We start from the raw sequence: 14,172 nt of genomic DNA on the forward strand, positions 1-14,172 counted from the left end.
AAGAAACAGAGGGAGAGAAAGAGATGGTCAGAGAAAGAGAGAAAGAGAGGGAGAGAGAAAGAAGGGATTTCATAGCCGGAATAAACGGGAATAACATCACCAGATTCAGGTTCAGGCAGCTCTTTACTCTCAAAGGGATTGTTTTTCATCAAGGAAAAGTTTTGTATTCCTTCTCCCCCTTTTTAAAATCATTTTTTCTTTTTTTTTTTTTTGTTGTAATGTTAGTTAAAGTGTTATCTATCCTTGTTCCCCCACGGTGTTTCTCCCGTGAAATAACTGGCAAATATAACAAACAAACATTCTTTGATTTCATCACCAAAGTCATTTCCATTTTTTGTCAGGATGATTTTTTTTTTTTTTCATTTTTGTTTGTTTTTTTTTTTTTTTTGGTCAGGTTTTTTGTATTTTTTGTTTTTAAAAATAGAAGAAAAAAGAAACACATTGCTCTTAAAAACATCTATCTATATATATTTTTACATATATATACTTTTTTCTTTATATTTATTTTTTTAATTCCTGAAGTTGACTTGTTACCCCACATAGTGGCATGCACATTGCACATGCAAATCTGTAATTAAATACTTCTCTTTTATCTTAAATTGCCATGTATGTTTATTTTTTCTCTTTTATCCCCAACTTGCTGAGTGAATCCTGTATGGTTTTCTACTGTGGCACTGGTTCGGTTTCTACTGGGTCGAGTGTCGGATGGTTTGCGTGTTGATGGGATGGATGGTTGGATGGTAGTTGCTTCAGAGAGTTTCCTCAAAGCATCTGGACCAACTACGCTTTTATCCCCTCGGTGTTTAGATCCTTTTAAATTGTGATCGTTAACCCTTTGTATCTGAGATCTGATTCTTTTCACCGTCTGTCACGTCTGGTTCTGCTCACGATAAGCGTGTTTAGGGTGGTTTACTTCAAGTCTGTAGCTTTTTACTACTTTAGTTTGGTTTGTTCAATGCAGCCAACGCCACTTACAGCTGTAATAAAATACTTAAACACACAAATACTGTGTATTATTTGTTATACTGTGATGTCACGTAAGTTAACATGTTGGATCGAAGAGTAAACCAGTATGGATACTGTTGAAGAAATCCTAGAAGAACCGACAAGAATATCCCTAATTTTTGGCTAGATTTTATTTCTGGAATTGACTTTCTACTACTTTTTACTACTATTAACTCCTTTTGGATGACAAGTTATGAAAACTCTGGAGCTAATGGTTCATTTTGGCCTTCGAAAGCCTAAAACTATCAAGGACAAAAGCCAAATAAATAAAATTTGTCTGTTTTGTTGCAATGAACTGTCGATGTGTTTGCACCCTCAGTCAACTTCACCAATCTTCTCTGACTAAACGTAAAGATGCAACAAGGAATCTAACCTTCTGATGGCAAGAAAAAGCTCAAATCTAAGCTCCGAAGGGTTAAAAAAAAAAAGATCCTGCTGATCTCCTGATCTTGTGGCACCTTGAGATGTTTTGAGAGAGGTCTAGGGAAGGTCTGAAGAGAGGTGAGAGCTAAACGTTGAGGACAGATCTTCTGGAAGCAACTTGTCTCCAGTAATGATGGTGATGGAAACAAATGGAGAAGAGAGAGAGAGAGAGAGGGAAAGAGAAAGAAAGACAGAAAGAGAGCGGGCCTTGAGGGTTGCTATGGCGACATAAGGAGACACTTCACCCATGTCTCACAGGAGTCATTTTTACTGTAGAGAAGTAAAGTACAGAGAGAGAACAGGGAAGTATGGAGCTCGGCAAGTATGAGGGGTTAAACTTTTGATCATTTGTGCTCACAAATCTATAATTTTCCTTCCTCACATGAATAAATTCTGCCTTTACATCAATACTGTTAGCATCCAGCTCGCAGCTGTGTTTCAGTATAGAGGCACAGACGTATTACTGGACTTATTCGCTCAAATTAGTATCGATAAGTTATCGCATTGAGTACATTAATCGCCTTGACGCTCTCTTAAACTGTTTTCATGCTACATTGCTTCAATACTCCTTGTTGACTCTCTGCTAAGCCCCACAAACAAGCAAAGTTAGTGACTAGCCAGTCAAAAAGGTTGAAAATCTAGCAGCATAAGAGCAAGAAGTCTTCTTAGAAGTTGGTGGAGACCAAAACAAAGCTAAAATGAGACTGAATATTGGGCTTACATTCATCAGGTGGACAAAAACACAACTCCAAATGAATGCTTATGTTATCTCTGTGTCTGAAGGATGTGTCGGAAGCTAACTGTCTGCTAACACTTTAGCTATAACCAATTTTTATAGGGAGATAATACACCTGGCTTTGGGTTATGAGCTCCTCTGCCCGGAAGTGGCCAGGAAACGATTAGTGCAGCTTTAAACATGCTTTACGGAATAACACACCGATTCTCTTCTGTTAATTTGTGCACATTTACGTAATTTTAGAATACAAATGAGTATTTATTCCAGTGAGTGATTCACTGATTCATGTGCAGAAATCATCAATAAATTCAGCCCTGATACCTGATGGGCTCCACAAAGAACTGAAGGCACACACTGCAGACAAAACACCCACACACAAGCATGAACTCATTCAACCTACACAGCACAGCGCAATGCACACACACACAGCTTTCACAATGAGCGAAGACGACGACGACAGCTCAATCCCACCACCTTGTGTTCATGAACGGTACTGCAAGTAGATATGCAGTGGAGTCAGCAGAATGAGGAGGAAGATACAGTGAAGAAAGAAAAGTGAGATGAGGACAGAACTAATCAACAGCAAATGAACACGATGAGTTTTTCAGAAACTTTATAGATTGTTATATACACAAGAATTACAGAGCCAAAATATACAACAGATGGCATGGGAGAGAGGGAGAGAGCGGGTTATCTACCGACTCCCTCACATCAACCCCGACTCTCACTCTCACCCATCCAGGCTTGAATCAGATGAGGGGGTGAGGAGCGGGTGAGGGAGGGGGAAGAATATGGTGATGAGGACAGTAACATCTTACATGTGTGCGCTGCGACTGTCTCCGGTGGAGAAATGATAGTGTCCTGTACAGTGTAAGGCACTGAGGGTTACCTACTGTAGCTGATGGTGTCAGGACACTATGCATGCGCACACGCACACACACACACACACACACACACACACAATAAACTGACAAACACATGCAGGTTTACTCACTCGTACATGACTTCCTTGTGCATTCATACTCACAGCCAGACGCACTCAAATAGTGCTGAAAATTAGCCAATTAACTGATTAGTTGACCATCAAAAAATAAACCATTTTTTTACAATTGATTAATAATTTCAAAAATTTCTGAATTTGTGAGGTAAAAATGCCAGATAAATCTTTGTCTTTTGAACTTTTATATATTTACTTCATCTTGGGCTCTGGGAAAATGTGATCTTCATCATAATCTATTTGTTTATATATAGAGGATAGTGCATATTAATTAACACGAATGTGCATAATAGTTTTACAGTAATATAGATTCACCTTTCATAACATAGTAACTGGTACTCTGAATTCGTATTATTAATCTACCTTTATTTAAATTTTATACTATGTTACTAGAAATACTATGTATACTGAGCCTCTTGGACACAAACATTTTCTCCAGAAAAAGTAAATTTCTATCTAATCTTTTGTCATCTTGTCTTATTGACATTTTAGTAATATGTTTGTAAATGTGCTGAGTTTAGCTCAACTGCTAATTTGCAGCAAATACAATTAAAAATAGACAAATCAGATCAAACTTGGCATTATTGTAAATTAAATTAAAAAATTTAATTTCTGATATTTTACAGACTAAATGACTAATAATAAAGAAATGCCAGATTTATCAATAACACACACACACAAGTTTGCACAGCTGTCCTTGTTAGGACATTGCATTGACTTCCTTTCATTGTGGACAGTCTAACCCAAAACCCTAACCTTAACCTAACCTCAATCCATACCTCACCCCTAACCTCAGCCAGGACCTCAGAAATGATGTTTTGCCTCATTAGGACTGGGATTTGGTCCCCATGACGACCACTGGTCCCTACAAGGTTGGTGTTTATACTGAAAAAGGTCCCCAAGAGGTAACAAAAAATGTACACACACACACACAAACACACACACAGAGTAAATGTCTCCCTGTCGCAGCAGTAGCCCCGCCCCCCTCACATTGGGACCAAGCGTGGGCGGATGACGGTGACAAAATGGCTTCTGAGCATGAGGATGAGCCCGAAAAGTGGTCCAGTGCCATTGTGAAATTGTGTGTTAACATCTCTACGACCTCTGCCGCTGCTCCCCCCCCCACCTCCCCAAAAAACTCACCCTCTCCACCCCAAACAGGATCCCTACATCAATAAAATCTCTTTCGTCGCCTTTTGACCCCCCCCACCCCTCCCTCCCTGCCTCGCTCTTGACCCCCTACACACACACGCATGCACACATCTAGTGCTGTACAAAGGGGAGACCACGGCGTGGCTTCAGCTACATAAGCACAACTTTTGGCAGCACTACTGTACATTAAAACCCACTGTGTAGTTTTTTTTTTAAAGAGAGCCCTTATTCGTGTTTTTGTCGACACATCGCCTCATGACTGACCCACTGACACAATTTCACAGCCGACTGAGTGGATGGGGTGGTGCGTTTGTTATTTTTCCTTCGTCCCAGAATGAAGAGGAAAAGAAAAAAAAAATAAGTCAGAGGTTAAAGAGAGATGGGTGACAAAAGCCGAAGGTGGAGACACAGAAAGCGAATGACTGAGCAAAGACTTTGCAACCCTCCCCAAACCCCGTTCAAAGAAATCACTGAAACGACAACAAAAACAAAGAACGAAAGATCAGATGTTCACTTTTTTTTTTTTTTTTTTTTTTTCCAAAGAATGGGATTTGTTCTCGGAAAAGCACACACACAACATGCTTTCACACAAGGGCAGTGTTGTGTGTCGGCCATTTTGGATCCGCTGTTACAATTCTGGACAAGCGAGTGGTGTTGAGGAGCCAAAATGGAGGTGGTTTGTTCCTGCCTGTCTGTCAACACGCTTGGCGTCGAGTGTAGGTGCGCCGGCAGGCTGCTGATGGGGAGGTGAGGGGTCAGAGTGTGTAATGTAGGTTAGTGAAAGGAGAGAGGGGAGGGGGGGGTCAACATTACAACGTCTGACGCCATGCCAGGTAAAACCATACAATAACTCATCTGAGGCCTGCTTGTTTTGTAGCTGACTCTTCTCTACATTGTCTACCTAACTAGCTACCTAACTCTAGAGGGACCTGAGAAGTAAGCAAACCGCTTTGCACCTCTGTAAACCTCTACACCGCCTGAAACTGGACCCAGGACATCTCTGGGATGGACACAAAATGGCGCCCTTGTGCCACGCCTGACAGGGAGGTGAAGCCAAGTGGGCTAGCTTGCTAGCAGCCTCTGGTATATTAATGATGATCTGTATGGATCTTGGATCCTTTTTTTTTTTTTTTTTTTTAATTTTGGCAGCCTTTACAAAAATCTGTGATGCATTTAAGCGATTTAGCACATACCAGATGTGATTTCTCTATGTCAAGTCTAGTCTCTTGGCTAGTTCCTCGCCATGGCCCAGTCTCAAAATCACAGCTCTCCCTGTTTCAATGCTAGCATGGGAGCCAGTGGAACTCGACTTTTAAGGCGTAGTGTGGTTGATCTTGTCTACTACAGAGGGTAGGGGGGATGGATCGGGGTGGCAAGGGGCGAGGAGATTGGGGGGGTGATAAATGTGACTCTGATACAGAAGGCACTGCGGCTCTGTAGGGGGTTTTGGGGAAACACCCCGCTTGCCATAACCTCCCAAAGGAAAGGAGGTAAAGGCAGAGGGGTTCAGGTTTGCGCCCCTCGACTCCCGCCAAACAAATAAACAATCAACAAAAACAAAACCCCCCCATCCCCATTTTCACTACATTATGCTCAACTACTAGGCCTGGAGGCAACACATTTCGGGAGAAGAGAGAAAGATGGGGAGGAAGAAGGGATCAAAAGACAGAGACTGAGGTACATGAAAGAAAGGGGGTTTCACTGTGGGTGTTATGTCAAGTGACGTGTGCAAAAGTGGTGTCAATCTTCATATTTTCTCAGATCCGCTTGTTCCTGTTACACTGATCCGTTTACAGTACCACAGCGTTGCAGTTTCTCCTCCGAAATAATACCATGAGGATGCTTATGAGGTCTGCATAGAGTCAAAACACGTGGACTGGGGTTTGTTTTCTGGCCTCTGCGACTGCGAAGAAAACAGTGCAAGGTTTCAAGAGTAGCTAGATCGTCGACCGTGTCATGAGCATGAACGGTATGCAAAATAAATAAATATCTGAAAACTCTAATTATACTCTGTTATCTATAACTACATCTACGTTATTATATCTAGATTTATCTGTAGGTTATCATCTATATTTATCTATACTTTATCATCTTGTCCTAGAGTTATTGAATATTCAATAATTGTTGTCCCTCATAACAATAAGGATGAAATAATTCCTAAATGTTTCTGTCCTGTAATGCCTTTTGTATCTTCAGTGTCGCTCCCTGGCAAGCTTAAAGAACAGATGTCAACGCAAATGGACAGAAAAAGAAAAAGAGAGACAGATAGATGAGGAAAAGCGTTAGGTGGATACTTAAGTTGGTTTTTGGCAGAGGAGGTTTCAGCCTTACTACAACCTCTTACGATTGGACTGTTGAGATTTGGTGACTTGGTTATCCAGACCTGAGAGAAGGGGTTGGAGGGGGAGGTCAGCATTGGCACAGACAGGCAGACAGAAGGACGGACGGACGGAAGGACATATGGACAGATATGGCATCTCCCAGGCTACATCCACGTCCCCTGACTAGGACTAGACTTCATCTGTATATCTTACAAAGGTATAAGAATCAGATAAGTGGAAGGGTGGTTTACTTCAGGTCTAGAAACCAGGATGTGGCCTGGAGGCTGTCCTGTAGAGGGGGAAGGTAGGGAGGATAATGTTTGCTGATAATTGCCCCCTGATGGCGAAAAAAAAAGAGAACACCACCACCTAATACTGACTGACACAAACACTGTACCACCAATACTGTGCTGTCACTGCCGGCAACTGATCTACACAAGAGAGTAAGTGTGATCAGGCTGGTCTGAAACCTTTGCGGTGTAAAAACTTCTTGATCTTTGGGTTGGCTTGACAAGAGTACTGACCCCATGAATTAATGCAAGTCAGGTACTGAGACTCCCCTGACCTCCACCTCCACCATTCTGAAGAGAGTGTATCATAACAGTTGCGTTACAACACGCAACGCTGCTAAAATGTGAATGTTCCCAAGCCACCATTGCCCCTAAACGTTGCAGGAAGGCATCAGGAACCCAGTAAACGTTGTTGGAACGTGGGGATAAAAACATAACGGATGTAAACGAGATGAGACATAGCATACTTGAACTCCAAATAACATGACAACAAATCTACAGCAACAGGTTCTATCAATCAATCAATCAATCAATCATCATCAGTATCATCATCATCATCATCATCATCATTGTCATCGTCATTTTGCATTGACATTGATATAATTATTCATAAAACTATCATCATTAACAATAATAAATCAAGTGTGGAAGAAGTCCGTTTCTCTCTACTCTTTCTCGCTCTTGTTCCTCATGTGCGGCGGGAAAATTGAACGTGATCCCGCAGCGCTTCCTGTCTTTTAACAGGTCGTTGAAACGTAGGTTTTAAACTTTATCGGCAGAAAACTGAGACAAACAAAACAGCCGACTGTCGAAGCCTGTTCTGGGTTAAAAAGTAAGCGAAAACCGTTTTTGAGGTGTAAAAGAGAGAGAGAGAGAGTCTGAGAAAAGAGAACTTCTTTTGTAAACCTAAATGCAAAGTTTCCTATAAAGCCCCCAGGTCCCACCCACACCAGTTAGGTTTCCTCTCTAGTATGTATTTAATCAATCATGCAGGTTTCCATCAAATTTTGGACTCCGAAAAAGATCAAAGGAGGCTGAGCGAATGCAACAGAAGAACCAAGCTCCAATGTCCGAAGAAGAACAAGAAGGAGAAGTAATTGATAGAAGAAATACTGAAGAAATTAGTCTTTTTCCCCATCCCTCCTTTCCTCTCCTCCGCCCCATTCAACCGTGTGATGTCAATCCCTGTCGGGTTATCCTTCGCCGTGCGCCGAGTCGAGTAACCGAGGAGGGAGGGGCTCGACGAAGTGTCCGACTCCCTTCTCTAGTTATCTTAGCCCACCCCCCCCTCCCTCCAAAGTGTACTGGAACAGGAAGTGAGCTCACACCGTGCCCCGTCCCCCTCCACTTCCACCACCAGACAGGAAGTGATGTCACACCAGTTCCGTCAGCATTAAGTGAGTCTTTAACAGTAAACAGAGATGATAAAACTCATCAAATATCAGCCAGCGCTGTGATTGGCTGGTTTTTGCAGTATAGGCGGAGCTTCCTGGTTATGTCCCTTGGAAAGGAAAAGGTTAAAGATAAAGTGGTTGTTCTCCCTTTTTTTCTTTTCATTGTTTGTCATGTAAAGTTTCATTTTGTTCTTCATTGTTCAATTTTGATTTTTCTGGAGGCATAGCTTGGCATGTAAGGGTTAGGGGGTCCTGGCTTTTTATTAATTTATTTTCCTTTAAAAGTATCTGTTAAGGAGCAGAGTCGAAGCAGTGGACTCTGTGTTCCAGCTCATTTTCAGGCTTTTACAGTAGCAGACTGGCCAGCGACAAACAGCACAGATCTGACAAAACGAACCAATCACGTGTCAGTCTGGGAGAAGTGCTTTTAGGCCTCGTAAACCGCGATAATCCCGGGCCTTTCTTTTTTCTTTTTTTTTTTTTTTAACAACGACATGCTTCTCACTCGCTTCCTGTTCCCACACTTCTCTCTTCCTCCTGCAGCCTGGCCTTGCTGGAGAATTCAGGGAAGTGTAGTTCTGAGACTGAGAGAGGGAGAGGTAAACTGTGCCCAGGCGTTGCCCTAGTTGTCTTGGCTGTCTCTTTATCGATTTTTCCGTCTGCTGCTCTGTCACTGATTTGAGTCTTACACAAAATGTGTAAAAAGCTATTTGCAGCACCATCGCCCCCCTCCCCTCCGCCCCTTCCTCACATTTTGAGTCCAAGGGGTGAAGGTGGAGGGTTTGGAGGACGTCCGATCCCCCCCAACCTCTCCTCCACCACCTCTGCTTCGTTAAAAGTCTACATGTTCATGGCCAGAGCACTGGAGGCTGCTGTTCTTCTCCTCTTCTGCCCTTATCCCTCGCTCCCTGTGGTCGCTAGCACCAGTCATCCTCGTCCGTCTCACTATAAGGTTCATGCAGGCCCTTGCGGGGCCCTCGGGCATGGGGTGGGCGGTGGTGTGGGTGGGGGGGCGCCCCGGGTGGTCCCCGCCGATGTGGTGAAGGTGAAGATGAGCGATAGCCATTGGGAACCCTGCGAGGATGCGGGTGAGGGGGCGGAGGGGGCCCGTGGCGGGCAGTCCTAGGTGAGCGTGGGTGTGGGTGAGGATTCCCCCCATGTGGGTGTGGGTTGCCATGGGAGAGGCTTTGCTCATAGGCAGGGGGCTCATGGTGCCGCTCGTACTCGTAGTCACGCTCATAGAAAGGCCCGTCGCCCTCCAGGCTGTCCCCAGGTGGAGGTCCGCTCCAGCGGCCTCGGTGAGGGGACCTGGGCGAGCCGTGGAGGGGCGAACGTGGGGACTGGTGTCTAGGGGAGCGTGGCGAACCGTGCCTGGACGAAGAGCCCCCGTGGTGGGGAGAGCCGTGGCGTGACGGGGGTCGGTGGTGGTAGCCTCTGTCATGGTCTGGTGGGGAGAAGTGTCGGGGTGAAGGTGAGCGCAGGCGGCCTGGCCCCGGAGGGCCATAACTGGGCTTGCGGACAGCGGGGGAGTAGGTGACATGTGGACGGGGGACAGCGGGGGTCTGGGGCAGCTGGCGACGGCCTCTCCGCGGAGTGCTGGTCCCCGAGGTGGAGGGGACCGGGCTGCCGCTCACCGAACTACTGCCCTACAGCAAAATGTAAACAAGGAAAATCAAAACGCACCACAACAACAACAACAACAACGGAGACCAGAGTAGAGCAGAGTGGTGGTGAATCAAAGATCAAGATAGATAGAAAGATAGACAGATAAGACAGAAAGATAGAAAGGCAGATAGATAGATAGATAAAGTAGAGATAAACACCATTGAAAATCATTCAAAAACAGTGATGAGGCAAAAAATTGACACCAAGAAGCCACATGTCACATTGAAGAAAAATGGACAGAGAGAGAAACAGTGACAAAGAAAAAAGCATAACACAAAAAAGAGAGATTGATATCCATAAGTAGGTGTATGTGAAATAACTTGGTGTGAACTCTTACTGGATAAATAAACAGTCTGCTGATGTGTGAACAAAAGGCAGGGGTTAAGATCACTTCTGTAACATTTAACAGATATACTGATCTATTACAAACACAGCTCATTAGACTTTAAACAGTCAAATATCTGAAAAGTATTTGGAGTAATACCTAAGAAAGCCTTTCCTACTGAGTGTAACAGGTATGATGTTAAGTACCACTGTCAGCACTGAAGTATCCATAATGACAGTACAGAACATCCTGGAGGCTATTAGGGCTTTAATCCAACCTGTGTTGACTAAAAAAGCTGTATATAAAGGATTCTACAAGTGAAATTAACAAGAAAAAACAAGAAAGACAGTATTAAGAAATCGTCCCCAATATTTTGTGACCCTTGGCATTGATCTTGGTGTCTTTTTGGCCCACCTGTCTGTGACCCCGTCCATCAGGCCCCTCGCTGGGTGAGCGGGACCAGTGGCGGTCGTGAGGATGCCTGTGGGGGTAGTCGTGGCGGTCGGGGCCGTAACGTTCCTGGTCCATGGAGCTGTGGTGATGGTGGTGGTGATGGTGGTGACGACGGTCCTTGGTCCTGCCGCGGTCCCGCTCACGCTCCTTGGGTGGCAAGTCGCCCGACTGCGTGGTGGTGCTGAGGTCTGTGCCCAGACCTAGCAAGGAGATGTCTCAGTTTACATTTGAAAATACCAAATGGTAATTTAGAACAGCTTTTCATACCACTGCAACACACATGGTAACACTGATAAACCTTGTTTCTTTCATATCTGAAAAAGGCTAAAAAGCCACTTAAAACGACAGAGTTAATTAGTTAGTAAGGTGCCCAAATGAACAGTGAATCATTCCTCCTGTTCATACTGACCATTAGAAGATCCCTTCATAATGCACTTACAATATAAGTGATGTATGTGAAGTGAATATAAGTGATGAGCAATGTATTTAAAAGTTTATCTGAAGCTTCAGCTGTCCAAATGAGTATATATACATTTGCACAAAACAGGCACTGTGTATTTGTCTCTCATCACTTACATTGTAAGCACGTTTGGTGGGGATCTCTTTAACCTTTTAACATCCACTGGGTCACCGGTGACCCGCTTAAGCCAGTTGATAGCGGTAGCATCACGCAGTAATGAGTCAAAGCAATGGGCACAATTGGGCCAATTTGAGTTGATTGAAGAGGTTCAGGGACACCAGTGACACCACAAACTAAAAACTCCTTAGCCCCCATAAGGTTAGGCCTAGAGGTCTGGAATTTTATACAGGTTGACAAGATGTGGAAGGTATACGGTGTTCTGCATAGTTCTGGCATAACGCATGTCTTAATTATTGTTACTCAAATATGACTCATTATAGACGACGACCAAAAACACTTTTTTTTTTTAGCCTTATTTGAACTGGTGTAGTTTTGTTTGTGTTTTAGCCACATGCTAAACAAACACATTTCCAGAAACTAGAAGATGTTACTTGTCAAATGAAGCCTAATACATGCATCATGGCCTTACAGTTCTTCTGTTATAAGCTTTTCCATTTGAATATGCCAAAATAGGCCAAAATTCTATAAAAAAGAGTGGATGTTAAAGGGTTAAGAGGTACTGCACACTTAAACGTGTTTTTGAGTTGTAAACTAAATGATATGACTGTACTGTGATGAAACACATCAGTGCTGGTGTTAATATTGACATTTCTTACCAAATCTATATAAGAAATTGCCCAACACCCTACCTACTGTTTTAAATCAGCCCTGAACCTTGCAAGGCGACATAAGTCGTGTTTTGACTGTGGGAACTTTCCCCAGGGACTAAGAACCTTTTGAGGAACTCAGTTCCTCGACCTTCGTTTCCACTGGAGGGACCAGGGTCTATATTTAGTTTCAGGGAGATTGTTTTACCCCTCAAAAAGTCCCTGCTTGGGGGGTAATACTTTCCAAAAGTACAGGAACTTTGGGGGCAGGTTTTGCAGGAATGACCGTCTCTGATTGGTCAAACACACAGCGTGGCTGCTTCAACTTGTGTGACGCTTAATTCATAAAACGAGGAGGTGCTCTAGTATTGATTTAAGACCAGTTTAGGATGAGGGGAGGACAGAGGAGAGAGAGAGAGAGCAAGTGAGCAGCAGTGATCAAGCGATGAGAGGGAGCAGCGGTAGTGAGAACAAAGCCGTGAAAGAGAAATAAAGCGTTATTTTCGGATTGTTTCACAGCGGTTTCATTCTAAAGCAGAAATAAATAACCATCAAACATTCAACAGATGTCATACTGTGGAGACAGATGCTCTAATTTCAGTTTCATTTTCCTCCTCTGCATTTCTCCTTTTCATCCATTCATTCATTACATCTAACTCATGCAGCAGTAAATACAGAGAACAGGACAAATCTGTCTTGTCGCTTCCTCGTGTGTTAATACTGTGTCTCAAATGCTGTCATTATTTTTAAATTCCTCATGGGTCTAGTTTGCATGATCTATGATCTGGTTCCTCAGATGCGGGGGAAACACAAACAGGACTGCACTATTGGGACTCCTCTGGGTCTAAAGTACCTAGAACTTTTGATGGAAATGGGGCTATAGAGTTGATCAGTTGGGACTTATCTACGTCATGAAATGTATATAAAAAGAGAATATTAACAACCTAAAGGCTCCCCAGAGACACACACAGCAGGGCTACAGCTACGTACTGACACTCCCCCACAGAGACACACACACACATCGGAGAGCCCCTCGTAGCAGAGCCACTAACTCAGCTACAACAAAGGTACCACATAGAAACTTTAACAAAGGGCCATGAATGTGCTTCTAGTGCCTGTCAAAGCTCCAACGGACTCTTTGTGTTTCCAGCACAGACACGGAGAGTCTGACAGCAGCGGCTCATGGCTGGTTAGCTCTGACTACCAGCTCTACATCCTTGTTCATGCTACACTGAGTGGTGGTCAGTTGGTGTCCCCTTACCTCCAGTATCACACACTGTATAGCCACGAGGCCACGCCCCCTACAATCACTGTCCTCTGCTGCATTTTTTAAATATGCTGGGAGGGAGGGAGCTAGCAAAATTTGGCCAGGAAGAGAAATGTTTACAGCAAGAAAAACCTGTTTCAAAGTTCATTTGGGCACCTGACAGTTTTACGACAGATTGGAAAAATGATGAATCTATCCTTTAAAGCACATTTACATTAAAAACAATTTAAAAAATGTAATGCATGTATACACACAATTATCAACTACAACAATGCAAATATAAAACAGAGAAAAGTAATTTAAAACACCATCATCGCCACCACGTCCAGGAGGCGGAGGAGAGGATTCTCCATCAGATTAGAGAGCCCTCCAATTATAAAGGGGATTTAGAGTTTAACTGCGGCAGCCTTGTTGGATTAGTTTTACAGCTGAAGCATGCAATTTGCACTTGCAATTAGTGTGGCTATCTGCTTGCACAATGTTCTTTTCAAGGACTTCTTTGTGCCAAGACTTGACTCGCATAAAATTTAGTGAATATGGTGATAACTCTGCTCTCTTAGCTCAATAAAAGCACAGATTGCTCTTAATTGCTTCAACAACTGCTATTGAGTTGCCCTTGAGCGGGACAGTTACTGTCCAATAGCTCTAAAACAGCAATATATGAATGTATGACAATGTACATGTGCACTGCATCTACATAAAAGACACTATAAAAATGAAGCACCATCACTACATGTTTAATGTAATGTCCACTGTAAATTTAAACTTGCAATAACAAACTTTTTGTCCACCTGGGGAAAACAGGTTGTGAGTGTTTGTATGAGCACTTGATACACCTGACCCTCTGAGTTAATTAATAAGCCAGCCATCCAAAAAGAAGCAAGGAAAGTGACAATGTGAGGCTGATACTCAATCTA

At 43.4% G+C, this 14,172-nt stretch overlaps 1 protein-coding gene across 1 annotated transcript in view; it reads right to left on the reverse strand.

Annotated features, from left to right (window-relative positions):
- Positions 1-582: 582 nt before the first annotated feature.
- Positions 583-14,172, reverse strand: part of cacna1ab (calcium channel, voltage-dependent, P/Q type, alpha 1A subunit, b) — a 104,612-nt gene continuing 91,022 nt past the window's right edge. The window contains exons 45-46 of the mRNA XM_044340084.1: positions 10,723-10,961; positions 583-9,964 (exon numbers count right to left, since the gene is read on the reverse strand). Coding sequence (XP_044196019.1) covers positions 9,236-9,964; positions 10,723-10,961 — 968 coding nt within the window. The 3' untranslated portion in view covers positions 583-9,235. The remainder of the gene's footprint in view (positions 9,965-10,722; positions 10,962-14,172) is intronic.

The sequence above is a fragment of the Thunnus albacares genome, chromosome 3 (genome assembly GCF_914725855.1).
Source record: "Thunnus albacares chromosome 3, fThuAlb1.1, whole genome shotgun sequence".
Classification (NCBI taxonomy): Eukaryota; Metazoa; Chordata; class Actinopteri; order Scombriformes; family Scombridae; genus Thunnus; species Thunnus albacares.